We start from the raw sequence: 19,482 nt of genomic DNA on the forward strand, positions 1-19,482 counted from the left end.
GGGCGCCCGCCGCGGCCGGGCCTGGAAAGGGCAGCGGGCCCGCGGGGGCGGCGCGGCCGCTGGGCTGCCGCGGCCTGCGCGCCGAGGAAGCTAATGCAACTGACGTGTTTTGTAGGAACGCGAGTCACTGTCTTAGCTGATAAACTGCAATCCAGTTCGCCGTCTAAGTTACAGTGACTTTAAGAATGAGAGCTGCAAACAAAAGAATGCTTTTAATCTTTCCTGGCATTTTGTCAGTCGGGATTTTTTCCCCCCAGTGAATTGTTTTGGTAGAGTTTTCCTTTCCTCATATCCCCTCTTTCTTACAGCTGTGTTATTAGGACACCACTACCCACACGTGGTCATGCAGGGTCTCCTTTGCTTCTGTCTTGTTACAGCCTGTCCCTAAAGCCTACAATGAAAGTTCAGGCTTTGGTGCAGGTCTCCAGCCACAGAGACCTTTTTTGGACTTAGTTTGGATCCTTCTCAAACTAGAGGAAACAGTTCTTAAAGTCTTAAATCCTACAGAGTATTGAATACAGATTTGGGTGCTTTTTAAATAAAATGCCATAGCAGATGGTAACTAACAGTTTTTATATCTGTTTAATTTGAATCATGGTGATGTGGCCAAACACAAAGCACTTGCGTGATTTGTTTTCCTGTCATTTTTCACTTTGCAGCTGCAAAACATGGTGAAATCACAAGTACAGTTAGTGAAAGCAACTGAAAGCACATGTCTCATCTTTTCTGTCAGTATCCAAGAGTGTCCCTTTCAACATTTTTTTTCTTTTTTTTTCTCATTGCACTTTATTAGAGCCCTAATCTTAGTCATACTGACTTAAGGACAAAATTCTCACTTTTTATGGAAGAAGGCTTGGGCTTAAGATGCTTATTTTACAGAAGATGACTTCTGTGTTTCTTAAAAGCAGTGAACTGGATTGAAATTGCATTCATTTCAATTAAACGTTAAAACTACTTTTTGCAAAATCTTTAAAAAGAGCAAGGAAAACAGTAATGCCAAAATCTGATCCTCAGTCCTATCCAGTAACACAGTACTGAGCTCAAGTCAAACCAAATAATTACATTGCATGGGGGGTTGGGAGGAAGCACAGAGAAGATTGGTCTACATGTGATGTTTGGACCACTAGCCTTTTTCACAGTACTTCTCATGCTATTTAGATGGTCAAAAGTATAGTGCATCCCCCATTTTGTTTGTATTAAAATTGCGAGAACAGATTAGAATGAAAAATCATACAATAGCTGCTGGTAAGTGAAGTTATGTTTGCTGCTTTAGAAGTCTCTGTTACTGCTTGTAGTTCAGATTTAAGAACAACAAGGAGCAAACAAGCCTCTATTTTCATTGTACCTTGAAAAATTCCACAAAAGTCCAGGTAACTTTAAGCCAAAATCTGTTTTTATTCATATCAGTCATATAAATTACAGAGATTACCAAACTATTTACACAATTTCCATTGTCTGAATGAGCCTGTATACTCAAAAGACAGTGACCATGGAATTGCCGGTTTATTATTCTATAAACAGTTTTTTAGGGATAATATTGAAAAAAGAAAGTTAAACTGTGACTGAAAGAAAGAAGAATGTTTTTAAAAGGCAATTTACCATTTATTCAAAAACTAGTTACTCGGTTATGAAATGAGCCTCCCACTGGAATGTGACATTCTGTCATCTATTGCAAGTTGCCCAGTGGTCAGCAAATGATGCAGCTCTTCAGTAATTATTTTTTCAAACTGTGCTTCCCAGTCTGCATTTACCAGATAGCATCCAAACTCTGCACCAGATCAGCATTTTCTTTGTAGGCTTCCTGATAGCGCTTACTGCAGTATCTGAGTGTGTCACACCAATAGATTTACCTCTGCAACTATCTTGTGAGAGGGAGAGGTTTTACTATCTCTGTCTTCCAGTTTTCCACAAATTTTGTGTCCATTCACTTTCTAGAACTCCCTTCTCTTCCCAGCCTTGCCTTCCTCCCTTCCATGGCTTTTGCTGTGGTGGGATATAAACATCTGGCCCTCTGTGCTGAACGTGGTTCATCTCTGGAAAAAACAAACCCCAGATACCTATGGGACAATCAAACTCAGAAGGATGACAATCTTCTCTTTAAAATAGAAGTCAAAACAACAGTATACAAAAAGATGATTAAACAGAAGTCATTTTGCAGAATAAATCCTAATTTCCCCCCGAACCTTAATCTCTTTAGTTATCCCCATAGGCTGCTTTCAGGTGGTTCTCAGAAGCAAAACATTTTCTTCTTATAATGTCATATTTACAGGAATTCTACAGCCATTTATTTTACAAGTCAAATTTGTGCCTACTGGACCCCACTGAAGTCAAAAGACCTATAAGCCAGAAAGGATTTGGCCTTTTATCAGTGAAGACAGCAATTCTGAATTCCAGGAGGCTATTTATAATTCCACTGACACTACAGAGAAGATTCTTGTTTTACATGTAATTGAAACCAAAATGAGGCCCAAGAGTAGCATCACGATGGTTTTCAGGAAATGGTGATTTACAAAGATGATAAATATTGATGTCATTTAACCCGTGCAGTATCCACACGATTCTTTGGGTTTTTTTGAACTTCAGTCAGTTGAATAAGGAGAACTCAGCTAGAAGAAAAGAATAAAATGATCAGCCTCAAGACAGTTACTGCTGCTCATTCAAAAATAACTGAAAATCAAGCCCTCTCTGGCTTAAAGTAATTGCAGTCTCATTTTCACACTCTAATAAAAATTCATTAGGCTCTGAAGATCCTCTTTCTAATCCCTCACAAAATCTAGTAATATTCATTAGAAAAGACTTGTTGGAAACAGTTGCAATAAAAAGTACGTGTCTTTTTACGTGAACTTTTGTGGTTCTTGCAGCCCATGGATATGTAGAACAAGGTTTTTACTGGAGTCTCGTTTTCCAGATGGGTAGGGGAATCTGGAGAGGGGGAATGGAAAGGGAATCCAACACGACTGAAGAAAGTATGTCTTGCTAGGACTGAGTTACTGAGTTGTAAGATATTTTCTCCTGCTATGGCTTTCACTCTTGTTCTCTACATCTTGCACAGTGATCTCTTTCACTGACATCTCATGGAAAAAAAGTGAAGAGATACTGTTGCTTTAGTAATGCAGATTGGCTGTTTACTGTACTTAGACAGCTACTCACCAGTATAGATTACATTGTGTGAATTTGAGATGAATAAAGAAAAAACTCAAAATTTCCCTCATTCTCATTCAGCAGAGTAATTAAAAAAAAGGGGAGGGGAAAGAAGTAGGAAATTGTCTTGAAATCTTCAAAGACTAAAAGATGGTGCTGATCACAGCTGGTGGTCTGGAAGGTCCTGACAGAGCTGGTTTGAGAATTACTATGCATGTGAAAGGAAACTGAAAATGCTTGGTACTTGATGATAAACAAAAGTGAAGCCAACTATTCTTTTCACTGCCAAAACTTAAAGAAATGCAAATGTATATGTAGTTCACAAATGCAGTTTCTAAAGTCAGAACTGTTTTCATAGATATAAAACAAATGACAAATGGGTGAAGGCATGTCTCTGATTGGGTGTGGTATGTTTTAACCCAGAGTTTTCATTCAAATTGGTATTTGAATTTTAGCTGATGTACCAGTTTATTATGAGGGCTGCCAGAAAAAGAAAGGTGAAGCAAAGAAATATATTTTGTTCTTGATCAGATCTTCAGTTTGTTCTATAATAAAGAATTACTCTATTTGTACTTAAAGTTTCATTATGCTTCCAAATAATTTTTGCTATTTATACCTCCTGCATTGATTAGATCATTGATAGTCAGGATTTTGGTTTATCTTTTGTTCTGAATGGGAGTGAGGAAGAGTGTTTACACAGAGGCATTTGAAGGTGATTTGACAGGCTTTTAAATACATAACCAGTTTAAGATCATAAATCATTGACTATATTGAAAACTAAAAGTTAAAATGTAGTATTAAAAAATGGATATTTTCTTTCAAAGCTGTTAAGGCCAAACCACTGCTGTGTTTCCTGATAGAATTCTGCAGGACAAATCCTCAGTGGGTATAAATTAGTGCCACTCCAAGCCATGATTATTTAGGCCAGTTCAGGCCTTGTAATTTGAAAGCTGAAATGGTCTATGCTGTAGAAGTGCAGAGTTGGGAATACAATTTCTAGTCAGTAAGTAAAAAAGGAAAATACTATTAATACAACATTGGTACACTATTTCCCAAATCTTTCTATATACTCTTAGCGAATGTTAGTTTTATTTACTAAAAATGTTTCAGTTCACTTTTAACTTAGGTATCGCATGCAGAAACTTATAGCAAGAAAAGTTGTGCGAATTTGCCGAATCTGAGTTTTTTTTATGCTCTTTGTGCAGCTTCCCTCAGCAAAATCAATTCCTTTGTATTATCTATAAAATTAGTGCAATTCCTATGTATTTGTGAGTGTAAAAGCCTAAGTAATTTGTGTAAGAACTCCAAGATCTTTGCATTATGAATTTCATGGTTCACTGGCCAGCATATCAGACAATTTCCTATAATGCAATGCCTCCAAGTATACTGCAGCCTGTTGTCCTATTTAGAAAAGGAAATGTCTGCATTGCTGTTTCAAAATGTAATATAGCAACTGATGAAGGAGCTCTAATTCTGTCATAATTGCAAAAGCCTATTTTATAAGCAGCATATGTATTGTGTATGTTCCATTTGCTTAGTATTAAATTATGAATGGAAAAGTTTGCAACGTACCGCTGTCTCAATCACTGTGGGACTCAGGTGTTCTCTCAGCACAGCATAAACGCTTGGAGACATAGGAAGAAGATCTGATGGAGAATGTGGATCTGTAGAATCAATTAAGCTTAAAAAAAAAACAAAAACAAAAATAATCTTAAAAGCAACTTAAATCCCTCTAACTTGGTGCATAGCAGTGGAGTATGATGCATCACTGATGGTGAATGCTTAATTAAGTTAGTTAAGACTGTACTGGGGCCTGCTGTTAGCTCTGTGAGCATTTGCCAACAAGCTGGTATACATTTAAAAATGGAGGAGATATGGCCAAGGGAAGAGACGTTAAAACTGACTGTGTAATAACTACTGCAGGAGAGAGAAAGAGGACGACAGTGAAAGATGATGTAGATCGCAGTACCACAGTGTGTGTTACATTTTTACAAATATTTTGCCGCATGGATGGGAAAAGCATTCCAGAAGTGAAGTTCTTCATTTCCCTTTCTTGTTTAGCAGTCCTTGTCCAAACAAAAACATATGATGTGTTGCTATCCCTAACTAGTTGGATGGGGGAAGGGAAGCAGAGAAAAGTTGGAAACAGTATGTAAACTTACTGAAAATAACATTCAAAGTGTAATAAATCTATGAAGTTACTCACATTTTGGAGACTGGGATAAATACAGAAGGAACATAACCTTTGACTCCTCCTTCAGAGGGCTTTGAGACTAAAAATCAATATTACAGAAATTAAATATGGCCTAGCAATATTGCTACTTATTGAAAATTKATTATCTGCTTTAAGAGTTGCAGATCATAAGATATTAAAAGAGAAATGTGCCTGTTTATAATTAAATAAATAGTCATAAAAATGAGGGAGATTCCTGAGATCAGTCTTTGTGTTCAGGTCTTAGTCACAAAATTGTGCTCGCCTAATAGGAAAAATACCTGCATCACTGTCTGAGACTATCATATGGTAATTGATGAAAGAGATCTCCTTAGGACTTCAAAAGGGAAAACTTTGTTACTCCAAAAGCTTTGTATGTCTCAGCCTTTAGAATTCAGTTCCGCAAATGCTTGCATGGAGTCTTATCTATACAGATAAAGCTTCAGAGACACATTTTGCATGAAATTAAACATATACATAAATTTTTAGAGAACTGGAGCAGTAGGCAAAATCCACTGAATTAAAATAAAGATGAAAAGCACTTGTAGCCTCCAAGTATCTTTAAGTAGTGTAAGGACTTGAATTGAAATGGAGTTGTATCCTCTTATACTGAAAGTCAAGAAGAATGTGTATTACCTAGGAAAATCATGGATTTTTTTTTTTTTTGGAGGGAGAGTAAGCTTGATCTAAAAATGGCTTGACTTGCAACTCAGACAGGAAAGAGCATGGGCCTGCACTCATTCTGAACTAATCTTGTCTAGCCTTTTTGTATTTTCCAGGGCTTATACTGCTGTCTGGTTGAGGTATTAAAGTGGGTTTTCCAAGCTGTTTGGAAAACACAAAATTACTTGAAATTAAAGAAACAACATGCTACAGGGTTCCACAGTTTTAAAGCAGATAAGTAGGATGACTTTTCAGTTTCATCTTCTTTCAACATCTGAGTACTTAATTATGTGTTTGTAATGTATTGCTCAGAAAAAAAAAAATCCTTTTTTTTTTTTACTCTTTCTACCCCCAGACCTATTTCTTAGCTTCTTTTAAATATTGGTGCGATAGCCTCTAATGTAACCTCTAAATCCATGGATATATTTGCAAAATGAAGCTGTATAAATGATAGACATATTAAAGCAGTTCTATTGAAGATGTTGATTAAAGGAAGCATCTGAATCTGTTCCCTTCCTCCTCTCCCCAAATTTATGGAGTACCCTGTGACTTTGAAGTTGCTTTTCAGAAGAGGTCAATAGAGAAATGGAGCCCAACCTTCATTTGGCTGACAGCTGTAGTGTTTGCCAAAGGCCTTATCTTTGGGAATGTCTGGATACAGATACTTCAGAGGATTTTCAGGAACGTTGTCTGCCATAATAACTTTGTAATCTCGCAGTATGTCAGCAAAGGGCAGTGCAGTTAAACGACCTTTATTGTAGGGTTCCACAGAATGGAATCTTACTTCTCCTGTAAAAATACAAAGGCATCACAGTTGCTGATAGTGAAAATAGCTGAACAGCTGTAGCTGGAACATAGTTCATCTTTCTTTTTTAGCTTACACTGGCATGAGTTTTACTTTTTTTTTTTTTTTTAAACCAATATTAGCATCTTTCAAGTTTATGCACATATGGAACCAAATTTAAAGCCTGCAGGTATCTAATGAATTCATATATATTAATATAAAGAACTGTCTGGTAGACTCTGAAAGCGTTGATCTGTGTTTCAATAAATATGATGCTTGTATCTCACCCAAAACCAAATTAAACCATGATACACAAGCATTATAAACCAAAGAAACTGTGGCTCTTGTATTGCAAGTGTATTGCAGAATTTGAGCTCTATGTTGTTGTTATTTTTTTAATCATACTTACCATTTTCTAACTGATCCACCCAGGTAAAGGTAATTCCACCCAGATTGCTTTCACTAAACCTTAATAAAAATGTTCCTGGTGTCTTGTCTTTGAGCAAAATTCTTTCCTTTTCTTTGCTCACAAATCCCATTATGTACCTGAAATTTAACAGAAAATCATGGTTTTACTTTTGGAAAGATTATACACTTCATTCTGTATAATGCATCTGGCCAAACTTTATATAGCAATCTACGTATGTGTGAAAAGCCTGGTTGCAAAGGCTTATATGGTCTTGAAAACGTCACAAAAGCTTCACATGAATTACACGTGGAATATGGCATTGAGCTCAAAGAACTATAAAACATAATGAAATTCATCACAGTACTTGATTGTACGCTAACAGAAATGATAAAAGAGAAATCTAAAACTGTATTTTTAATAGATTCAATGGTGTTCCCTTTTGGCAAAATTTTTGAAAAGTTATAGAACAGGAAGAAGTAGGCAGAAGTGTTCAAGTTTTTGCAAATTCTCTTCTGTATAGCTAAAACTGACCTTAATAAAGAAGAAAGAAAAARCAGAGAGAGATCAATATACAGCTGTTTTCTTATTGCTCACCCATCAATCCAAAGGGGAAGAATGTGTTTTTTAATTAAGTCCAGTATGGCTTCGAGCCAAACCCAAAAGGTAAAAGACTTTCCAGGTAAATGTTCCTAATGGTATGGGGAAAAAAAAGACACATAAAAAGAGCACACAACATCCATATGGCATGTCTATCTCAGTTTCTTAAGAATAATCTAGTCTGTGTTCCAGTGAGAATGACAAATCTGAATTGCTGCTCTGAGTTACATTTCTCTTTCAGTCTGATGTAAAAACAATTGATTTTTAAGATATGCATTTGAAGTGCCTCTTTTTCATTTTTAAAGAAAAATTCACATTCAATGTTTCTTCCTTATTGTGAAATTATATTTTGAGAGAAATGACAGGGAGAAGGTTGAATTTTCTTCCAAGGTTCTATACATATTTAAATAACATAGTTAATATGAACAAAATGGATTTACCCTTCCTTCTCAATTTTGTCCATTCCTGTCAAAATTACTGAATATATTGACTGATTTGAACTAATTTAGGCCACAACTGAGCATATGGAAAAATTCACTTATTGTATGCTTTAACAGCAAAAATTTACTTACTGCATACTTTGACAGCACAATCTGTATTGATCACTTACAGGAATACATAGGGCATACTTGAGTATAATGTTTTCTAAAGTGAAGGAATCCTAAACTGACTAGAATGGCCAAAAGCTACTGACAGTCTCACATCTGTAGTAATGGAACTAATTAGATCTCTTAGCTAAAGCTTTAAAATTCTGGAAATATTATTTTCATAATTACATTTCTAGAATTGATTTGATTACGCTGGGCAAGTGGGAATCTTTTCACTAACATCAGTGGGATGGAGCTGGGCATCCATCAGGCAATGAGAGAAAGAAGAATCTAGTTGTACTTTCAGAATCTTACCTTGCAGAACTTTGCCCAGGATAGTTGATAATCATTGTAACTGACTTGTTGCCCTAAAAGCAAAAAATAAAAATGTGAGTTTGTTTTTCTGAAGCTTCTGAAATAGATTTATTTGATATCTGTACAGTGAAAAAAAAGTATTGTATGTGCAGACTTGGAGAGGGATTCAGAGGGGCATGCTAAGGGACTATAGATGGCTGTGTACATGGAGAGTGTTCAGCTGCATTCAGCAGCATTTGTGTATCCTTTAGAAACTACTACAAATGATAGCTTTGGGAATCTTTGCTTAAAGAAGTCTTGGACTTTGTTTTTGCACCACTATGTGCTCAGTTCCAGTTTTTAAATGAGAGTTTTACTTCTTTTGGCCTTCACTCTATCTTGAACTTCTCTGTTCTAAGATTTATTTTCTTATGGTATGTATGTTTTTACTGATTTGCAATGGCACCTCTCAACTCCACTACCTCCGCTAACAAAGAAACATCCCAGAAACCATTAGAAAAAGTAACTTTGTTACCCAGAGAAATTGGTCTTAGCTTCCTAGCTGTGAAAGAGTAAAAGTAAAGATTCCCCCCAGTCTTTGACAAATGCTTTTATTCTTGCCTGACAGTAGAGGTATTGCTACACGCTGTGTTTTCAGCAAACCAAAATTCAGCTTGGAATTTCTTACAGCTTATGACATATTATGCAACTGTTTCTTCTCGACAAACAGATCAAACTTTCTTTAATTCTGCTAGCTTTCCCTAAGGCCTGTCCTTTCTGGAGGGCGGTCAGAATGAAGCATTCAACTGTTCATCTCGCTGTTGAACTTAAGCCATGCAGGCCCTTTTTCTATATCATCATCACTGAAGGATGGATCCCAGAACTAATGGGCCCAAAAGAACAGGATCACAAAAAAACAACAAAAAAACAAACAAACAAAAACAAAAAAAACAACAAACCACATAAACAAGCAAAAGGACTTCTTTTTGATTTCAAAAGGAAACAAAGTAAAGTTCAGTGTGACTCTGATGCCCTCTTTCTTCAGCTTAGCAGCCTAGAAGTTCAGAAGTTGAATCACTTTGTGGTAAGAATAAGCTGACGTGTACTTTTCTTTAAAGAAAAAAAAAAGTCATAGTGGCATTTTTGAAGTCAGCACTGGAAATGAAGGTCATGCTAAAAGTTATTACCTGTGACTAGAACATATAAGAGCCTAAAAGCAAATGCAATCTGTACATTTCTATAAACTTACCTGTAAGTTTTTCTGCCAGCATGTTCAGCTGCTCAGAATTGAGTCCCCGACCAACATATGATGAAAATTGCCAGCTCAGTACTTCTAAGAGCTGACTCAAAGTGGCAGCAGGGGGATTGTTAAAGAAAGACAAATTCTGCAACAGAATTAATGCTTTGTTTAGACTGCAACCCTAAAAAACACTACAGGGTGCAAAAGAAAGCTGTAAGTAATTAAGCAGAATCTAGAAGCGTTAAAAACAGTGCGGGGATGGGAGGGGAGATAAATTGGGACAAATATGCCCTAGCCCTCCCACCTGCTGCCACCCAGCAAGTTCCACTGAGGTGGCTGAGAAGAATGCTAGGAGAAGGAGAGAGGGGGAGACGAGAGAATGAAAGAGTGTGCGCATGTCTTGGATAATAAAATACCTTGCTATGTTTCTGGTAGCATCATGTGTTAGGACAATGAAAACATGCTTAAAACCTATTCAATAAATGCAGATATTCTCACCATACTTTAATATATTTGGCACATGGAAATCTTAAAATATTAGGCACTTGTATAGCAATATGTTGTTGAATTATTTGGCTCATTTTTTAATTTGATTTTTGGACTGTACATCTAATGAACATACTGATGACTATGCAAAAGATTCTTAGGAGCATCACAGAGTTATAATGAAGTCCAAGCTGAGGTCAGCTGGCCTGCCATCATTCTTAAAGGCATTCTGTGGTAAGCTATCTTGCCCTTTCTCTCCTCAGAACATCTATACGAGAGCTACTAATCCCCAACTGAAAACTTAATAGAGCTATTGACAGCACTATTCTACAACCTGCAAAAATAATAACAGATGTCACTGAATCTAAAATATGTGCTGAACCAGCAGGAGACTGAGAAATAATGATCCTGATTTTGCTCCGCGTTAGAGCTACTAGATGGTGCAACCTGACACTTATGATCTGCTCCAAAAAAAGCACTAGCTTCTATAAAATGCAGGAGGGAAACAGCATTTAAGTACAGTACAGACCCACCTATACACTGAGTTTGACAGCTTTGAGTTGTATTAGTAGAATTATTTTGTATTTCTTGAGGAGTACCAGGTACAGTTTTGCTCAACCACATTCAAGAAAGACAAATTCAAACTAGAAAAGTTGTGGAGAAGGGCTATTATCTTTCCTTAGTTTGACTACTACTTTAGCCTACGGAAGTGAAGGCTAACAGTGCATATGGTCTTATGCCTGGGCAGGGAACAAAAGGGAAGGCAAACAAATGTTACAGTATAATGTTCATACAGGTTAAAAATGGGTATAAGAATAGTGTACGTGAAGAAAATAAGGCCAGTGTAAGAGGGAAACACAACCCTTTTTTTTGTATGTGTTTGAATGTATTTGGCAACCAAATAACGGAAACTTGAAAATGCAGGAAGCCAGTATTTGCAAACTGAATACCTACCTGAGGATCATTGGTTGATAGATTGTACCAAATAATAGAAGCCCAAGCATTGGGTAATTGGCTGACATTGGAAATCATAACCACTGGCAAAGAGCTTGTCTGGTGGAAAGAAAGAACAGAGGATGTTAATGTTGCTGAGGAAAATGTTGGTGCTGCATTTTGTTTTGTTTTCTTTTAACCTTCTCCTCCTCCTCCTTTCCCTCTTGTCCTCTGTCCCCCCAAAATACTATTCTTTAGCCTGTGATCTTCTAGTTTAGTGGAGCAGGGCCAAGTGTGATGTTTATACTTTGTTTAGCCTGCATTTCAAGACATGGGCAGAGTTTCAGAGGGCATTCAGGACTCAGGTTAGCTGAACCTAGGTAGCAAGCTTAGCCGTAGCTACACAATGCCTTTCTTGATAACTTCACAGAACAGTGACTGCATGACTGCCTGCAGCCAGAAAAGGGATTTATGGTAGTCCTTGTCACTAGAAAAGGTTCTAAAGATCATGTTAGATACACAGGGATATCCTCAGCCTCTGACTTGCCATTGGTATCACAGACTTTCTCCAGTGCCATAATTTATCATGCTTAATGCAGGGGAGTGCCTTCCAGTGAATATGGTAGGGATTTTGTCACTGATTTCAATAGATTTTACAGTCTTTTCTTAGCAAGATGTATTGCCTTTGTGTAGCTTTTCAAAATTATGATGAGAGCCAGTATTTGAGCTTCTAAACAGAAGGGCTAAAAATTGTTCCTGTAAATCTCTGTACATTTCTGTCCAGAAGTTCTGGAAATCTTACATCTGCTTATGGTTACTGCTGAAGACGGGATCTAGGATAGATGGACCTGTGGTCTGGCCCAACATGGTTGTTCTTATGTAAGCAGCTGGAAAATATTTTTTATTCTTGCCACAGAAAATTGGCTAGAATACTCACTTCCAAATTTATAGTCAATCCATACAGGCAGACCTGTGTTTCAAAACTGATGGAGTGCAGTTCTTCAGTCACCATGTGAGGGCCCTGGGTGAATAAGTAGATTATAAAACTGTGAATGCACATTTGGCATTTAACACTGTCTTGGTACTCCAATGTGTTAAGACCACACAACATTCAAAGAAAACACATATCAAATTCGTAAGAAAAGCAGGAAAGGAAGGAAATGAAGAAAATCATTTGTTTGTTAAAGTCTGTGACATTAAATCAGTCCAGAAATCTGGTGGTTTTTCTGAAGAATCTAAAAAACACACTAAGCATTGGCAAAGCAACAATATTAAACTTTTAAATTTTGTTTCTAACATTTAAAGTGTTACTTATAAACATGGTGTTGCACATTCAAAAATTTAGCAGATTATTTTTGTGTCTGATGAAGATTGTCTCAACCTTTTTTCTTTTCTTAAAGTTTCTTTACTGATTGATGATTCTAATTTAACTAGAGATGTTAAACTTCAAACTAGAAATAAAATGAAAAACAATTACAGGAGTTGGGTCTTTAATGACAAGCAGGCCCCCATTCTAGAACACTTTTTTTGTTGTTGTTTTAGTATACTCAGATGGCATTAGTTGAAGGACTAGAGGCCTAAATCATTAATCCAAAGTAAATCTGGTATAAAAAATAAGCTTTTCTTTGAGAGAAAAGAAAATCTGTTTGGCATGGTTGATTAAAGTTTGTAGTAGATACTTTATGTTTTGGTTAAAAACAAGCATAGTTCAGTGAAGATGAGAATCTGTACCCGTGGGAAACAGCTCTTTTGAAATTTGTTTTGATCCCCAGAAGTCAAAATATAAAAAGCTTTTTTTCCTTTTCCTGTTTTTTTTCATCGTCAGACATTTGTTTTGTCAGACGTTTTAAAAAGAACAGAAATCTTTGTGTTCCTGAATCAAAACACTTCCATTTCCATTTACTGAAATATTCCACTTTGAGTCAATGTGAAATAAAACTGTTCCTTGAGGAAAGTGCCTCATGGCCTCATCTTTCCCATGAAGCACCTCCTTCAGGACATGTACAAGACACTACAGCAAAAGATACTGTATGAATGATGGGTTGAGACCACAAGAGAGCCTCAGGCATCTGAATTATAAATTTGCCATGCAATAGGAAAATGCAGCCTAGAGCTTTATCCACTGAATAAACTCAAATGTTTTAATATTGGTAGCATCAATCCAACTCAAACTGTGTTGCTGACACAAAGTTGAAAAAGAGTGGTGAAAATCCCCTCCGCCTCTCATTATGATTTTGCAGAAACTGAAATTTTCCCATGGAAAAAATCAATGAGGCAAAAAGGCTTATCTACATGAAAGTATATGGAATATGACCTCAAATATAGAGAGCTTTCACTTGTTTTTTTACAAGGTAAGTCATAACTCGCAACTATACTCTCAGCTTACTAAACATCCTATAGCAAACCAAGTTTCTATGTTATCATAGGTGCTGTTAATCATACAACTTGCTCACACCAGTAATGATTGCACAGATTGTGCTTTGACCAAGGAGAAGCTCTATTTGAGGAAATCATTTAGCAGGCAACCATGTCACAGTTGTCTTCATTCTCCATGGCCTCCCATTTATGTATAGCTATATATGCAGAATACATGAAAGTGAGTGTAAAATGCTACCAGAAGTAGAACACTAACATTTTTACACCTACATTTTCGCATTTGCTTAACTTGATGCGAATGACTTTGTAAGTAGCAAAGTAATTGGGAAGCGGGTTTTGAGTTTTGGTCTTGCTAATCAAGTTGTAAGTTATTCCATTCAGAGACACAGTATTAAGCACGCACAAGTATCTTCTGCTTTAGGTTTTTGGCCAAAATATCCATACTGATCACACCTGTTTTGTACTTAAAGACTACTTGTAATAACTTTTGTATTTGTATAACTACATCTATTTTGGTTGTGATGATTTTTTTTTTTTAACTTACTAATGCAACTTTACCCTCACCACTTCTACTGTGTAAAAAAGTCACTCTGCTATTATGTATCTTAAACCACTATAGTGTATTTCACTTCCTAGGTAAGGATATGGCGTTCATATAAGCATTTTATTTAACTTGATTTATCTCGGGAAACTTTAATGTTCTGGTAGCACTGGCAGTGGCTGAATCATTGGTTGCAAGCTTCTGACTCTTGCTTCAGTCAGAGATTTACCTGCAGATTTTTGCTGTTAAATAGCAATGCTAAATTTATGGTGATGGTCCATGGCCATCCTAGACTTGCTATCTATTTGTGTTTTTCCCCTCCCTCCCCACTATCTTCAGTTGCTGGATGAGGACATCCCCTGTGCGCCTCCTCGGGGGAGTTCTGCTTTCCCTCGCGTGGGGAAGGACGAGGGAACCCCTGACATGCAGTTCTGCCCATGAGGGGAAATACACCTGTGAAAGTGGGGCACTCAGGTGGATAATGATTTGTAGGAAGTCAGAGCTGTGAAGTAAAAAGACAGAAGGTAGAGCTGTGCAGAGGGTGAGGAGCAGGGGAGAGGAAGAAGCGCAGAGCAGACCTGGATGTGAGGGGTGCTGGGGGCGGCACAGGGAGGTGGGAGTGCTCTGCGAGGTGAGGAGTGCGGGGCACGCAGTTCTGCATGTGGGTTAGCGCCGGCAAGTGGGAGTTGTAGGACGGAGGAGTAACATGGAGCAGCGGAGGCTCGGTGTYGGCTGTGCTGCAGGAAGCAGCTGTGTGTCGGAATGGGTGTCTTTTGCTTTGGGAAGTTGGAGCAGAGATACAGAATACAGGTGTGCTAAGTATGAGGATGCATGTGGTATAGCCTGGGATGTTGGGGTGAGAGAAATCTGTGCTACAGTGCGAATTCCCAAGTTATCTGAAAATCCCAGCTGGCCCTCAGACAGGAAAAGGATACCTATCATTGGCCTATATTAATACTATGATACTATGCTCCAGAAAGCAGGAATGTACAGATTTTGAGCTCCTCTTCTAGGAGACAATCACTTGCAGCACCGGTTCACTTTACATGCCAGCTGATATGTGCATGTCTTGTGAAGTCTGGATACTGCAAAGCTGCTGTTTGTTAGGTCTAACGTGTCATAATATAAGGTCACCACAAGAGGGGAACACAAGACTAGATTCAGATGACTATTAGTAAACTAATCACACATTTGGTCTAGTTGAGGGAAGCAAAATTCTGTGATGCAAGTATAATTAAACCCTTATTTCAGCTGTAAACTTGGCCAACAGAGTATATATTTAAAGAACCATTCCTACTGGAAAACTGTATTAAACAGAAAGCTCAAAAAGCTTATTTTTTCAAAATTTAAATGCCAGACCAAGAAGAAGGCATTAAAGACAAATGCATACATTCAGATTATTATTACCTTCATTGTAACTTTTTTAATAGATAAATTTGAGGCATTTAATCAAAATTTCTATGAGTACTTACTTCTGAAAATTTCTCATTATCCCATCATATGATAATTGGGTCCTATCCTTTTTATAAGGATACTATGTATTTCAAAATCTAATGTACTTAAATGTGGTTGCTGTATGAATTAAATAAAAGTAAATCTGAAATATATCTGAGAGTAATCAAAAATACTATGTAAAATAAATCCACGAACCTCATTTCCTTTGCTTCCAGCACTCGATTTCATTTCTTTGGGTTGCTGTATAAAGCAAAACAGTATTTATATAGAAAAGAAATTACAGACAGAAATAGATAAAGAATACCATTTGTAACCATGATATTCTTAGTGTATGTGTATAATTAGGATTTATTTACAATATATGAGTACACTCTAATGAAGGCTCTGACACTATGACTTGAGAAGTCCATTCAGTAAATAATTCCTTGATATTTTAAAAGAATTTTTTAAGCGACTAGCTTATAATAAGGTTAATGTAGTAAAGCTTTAACTAGTGTGCTTGCTATGTAATACAACATAGAAGTAAAGGCCTTCAACCTCCAGTTCCTTTTGCAAAACTACAATGATACACTGCATCTGTTGTTAAGCCACAAAAATACCATAGGTGAAGGAGTCTACTTAGAAAGCAAAACTCATCAGGATATTAGAGAAGTTACAGTAATACAGTCCTGCAAAGGACAGTCATCTCGGGAATTAATTTCAATCAAATCTAAAACATTCAACTAGATATTTCCCATAGACTTACTTTATTACTTTATTACTTTATTACTTTATTTATTTATTTATTACAAAACTCAGTTTCTTAAGAGCTGCATAATTCAGCATGACTAGTCTTTTCCTTTACTGGTATTAAAATAGGACTTGCTTTGTCCTTTCTGTGAAAATACATATGTTTATCTTATAGAAGTAAGGAATAGGGTAAAGAGGTTCTAGGAGTAAACTTTCTACATAAGGAAGAAAAAAACAAGTCTATATTCAATGGTAGTACAGTTCTCCTTGTCTAGTTTTAAGGAATATCTTATTTCTTTACCAGAGGTGCATAACAAGAAAAGAGCAAACTTACCAAATGTCGAAATTCTACAGACAGACTTCCATTTGCTGATTCATCCATGTTCATAGCCTTCACGTGAGTTCCACACAGAACAAATCTACGATTACTAGGGAAGACATTACACTTATGTACTCAATGGCAAGTAATATCATATTGGATAATTTAAGAAATTTCATATTTTATTTTCTTACCTTACAGTTGAAACATTCCTAAAATAGAAGAGGGGCAGGGGGAGGAAACAAAATTGTGAACCAGTGAATGTGTAAACCATACTTATATTGAGAAACATGTTTTGAGACCATAGATTTTGCTTTGTCTGTTAAAGTTAATATGTATTACCAATACAAATGCAATTTTTAAAACAAATAACTGAAATTTCCATTAGTTAGACATTTGCATCTGGTGAAATTAAAGTAATATATTTCACATGTAGCCTTTTTTTTCTGCCATGGAAAGGATATGTGGGAATTCAGAACTGCTATGGTATCTAATTGTTTGCATCAGTGTATTCTGGGAGAATACGAGCCCATGTACATTAAGTCATGGCATGCTTGGGGAGAATATGTTCACAGCAGCACACTGGACAGTACAGAGCTTTTGAGAGAACATTCTGTCTTCTCTCCTGCTCCTTCCAAGACAGATGTCTTCCCTCCTATCTTTGGGCCAACACCTGTGTCTTTGTGGTGAATTTGATCAGAGTTTACAGGGGGCTGCAGAAGTACAACAGCCTGAACAAGGGAGATGGCAGGTGCTTGGGGCTGGGAATAGGCTTGTGGACAGTGAGGACTTGGATCGGCTTTGCTGATTTTGAAGTGACACTTTGATGGCCCCAGTCTTCTGCCCCATGTTTTATCATGCTAGAGGGCCCTGACCAATCTCTAACCAAGCTTGCTCTACCATCAGGAGCATGGGTATTGTGTTGTACTGAAAATAATAAGCATTGGTGAGAAGATGGACCAACTCAAATAGAGATTCTTCAGGTAGTATTAACACTGTTTTCACAAACATAACATAAACAGGCTCTGAGATGCCTTTTTCTCAGATAATTATAAACAGCCAAAGAAGCTGGGGATCCTGTTCACTCTGGATTGCTGTAAGAAATAATGGAGGCATGAAGGAGCACTGAACCCCTTACAGAGGAGGATTTTATGTCACAGCCTTAATTTCAGACAGGGGTAAAACTCTCTAAGCTATCATAGCTACTAATTACAGCATCAGCTTTCCAAGCACAAACTTCATATACTAATTGGAGCAGCTGCACTGAAGGTACTGGGACTATTAACACAAGATAAGCAATGTTTCAAAACAATCTATCCTATAAATGGAATAGAATTTAATTCAAAGTTTTAGTGTGATGCTACTATTTGAGACTGAATTTCAACCACGTCTTGAAACAAATCTTAAATAAACTTCTTGTTTCCAATATAAAAATATCAATTAAAAGTAGAAGCTTTTTTTTAAAATGCAAAGAAACCTTCCACTATTTTTCTGAAACAAATGAATTTCCTTAATGTTTCAACTTTTTTTTGCTTTTGTTTTTTCCTTTTTAAAGTGTCTTCTAAATCAGATAGGGTAGCAACTGAAAAACCTGTATTATTTCTGTAGGAAGAGAGAGTTGTCTAATACTTCACTGTAAAGTTTCTTACTTGTCAATAGTTGCTTTCACTCTGATCTGGTAGTTCAGCTCTGGCAACTTAATTAGCAGCCTTTGAAACAGAAAGTGTAAAAGTGAACAATCAAAATCAGAAACTCTTACAGAATAAACTTGTTCGTCAACAGAAAATATTAGAGACCAGTAGCTCCACACCAAAGTATCTGAAATGATTATAATCTGAAAACAGATTAAGCATCTAGGATTATATCATGATTCAAAGGGTCCCATACTCAGAAAGGATGAGCTGATTCCAGTTGCAAGTCTTTCACCCTCCCTCCACGTATATGAAAAAGTTAGTATATGTTTGAGGGAATGGGTACAGGGACAACAAAAAAGATAACTAAGAGACAGACTTTGCATTATCTGCAACTGCATTGTACATGTGCATATACTTCATGTACCCTTTCCATTCCTGACCCCTACATGTTTCATACGTTCTTTCTGCTGCTAGATGGAAATGAAATGCGAGCTCCTCTCCAATCTTGTCTCTTTTCCCAAAGTGGGCAAGGAGCTAGTGGGAGAGAAATAATTTCTGTCATGGAGACACCAGAGCCTCCAAAAATGCAGAAATTTCTCTTTCCTAAGAGCAAGAGTGGCTCTGAAACTATTCTAGTATCGGCTTGCATGATATGGATCATTATTTGCTTAGTTTGCAAAGTCATTAAAGCAAGAATCCAATACATACAAAATCCTGAAGGTGCTGACTTTTGCCCGAAATCTGCCTTCCTTCCTTACACTGATCTGCTTCTTATTGTCACTTATTATGAGTGACAGATTCTGCAGCATTTATATCTGCACTCAAGAAAATGCTCACTGGAGTCAAAAGGATCTCTGCTCGACTCTAAACAGAATTTTCTCTGCTTTATTTTTAAAATTCTGAAATGGTCTCCTAGGATAAAATGTACACAAATGAAGGAATTTATATGAGATTTCCTTTTCTTACCTTAATTTAACAGTGAACTGTATTAAGGTTTTAAGAACCATTGGTCTCTGGGGATGTGTTGGCATGCAGGGCTGCCTTTCAACCACAAACGAACTAGTGTAAAAAGAAATGAAACA

The 19,482-nt window shown here is 36.9% G+C and overlaps 1 protein-coding gene across 2 annotated transcripts in view; it reads right to left on the reverse strand.

Moving 5' to 3' along the window:
• Nucleotides 1-1,371: 1,371 nt before the first annotated feature.
• Nucleotides 1,372-19,482, reverse strand: part of STAT4 (signal transducer and activator of transcription 4) — a 45,456-nt gene continuing 27,345 nt past the window's right edge. For both annotated transcript variants that reach the window (XM_026091736.1, XM_026091737.1), the window contains exons 10-24: nucleotides 19,367-19,459; nucleotides 18,416-18,475; nucleotides 16,961-16,978; nucleotides 16,782-16,875; nucleotides 15,914-15,958; nucleotides 12,284-12,367; nucleotides 11,368-11,466; nucleotides 9,937-10,072; nucleotides 8,709-8,761; nucleotides 7,804-7,898; nucleotides 7,210-7,346; nucleotides 6,614-6,805; nucleotides 5,348-5,414; nucleotides 4,714-4,822; nucleotides 1,372-2,606 (exon numbers count right to left, since the gene is read on the reverse strand). In XM_026091736.1, coding sequence (XP_025947521.1) covers nucleotides 2,580-2,606; nucleotides 4,714-4,822; nucleotides 5,348-5,414; nucleotides 6,614-6,805; nucleotides 7,210-7,346; nucleotides 7,804-7,898; nucleotides 8,709-8,761; nucleotides 9,937-10,072; nucleotides 11,368-11,466; nucleotides 12,284-12,367; nucleotides 15,914-15,958; nucleotides 16,782-16,875; nucleotides 16,961-16,978; nucleotides 18,416-18,475; nucleotides 19,367-19,459 — 1,309 coding nt within the window. In that variant the 3' untranslated portion in view covers nucleotides 1,372-2,579. The remainder of the gene's footprint in view (nucleotides 2,607-4,713; nucleotides 4,823-5,347; nucleotides 5,415-6,613; nucleotides 6,806-7,209; nucleotides 7,347-7,803; nucleotides 7,899-8,708; nucleotides 8,762-9,936; nucleotides 10,073-11,367; nucleotides 11,467-12,283; nucleotides 12,368-15,913; nucleotides 15,959-16,781; nucleotides 16,876-16,960; nucleotides 16,979-18,415; nucleotides 18,476-19,366; nucleotides 19,460-19,482) is intronic.

The sequence above is a fragment of the Apteryx rowi genome, unplaced genomic scaffold, assembly GCF_003343035.1.
Source record: "Apteryx rowi isolate R43461 unplaced genomic scaffold, aptRow1 scaffold_92, whole genome shotgun sequence".
NCBI classification, from domain to species: Eukaryota; Metazoa; Chordata; class Aves; order Apterygiformes; family Apterygidae; genus Apteryx; species Apteryx rowi.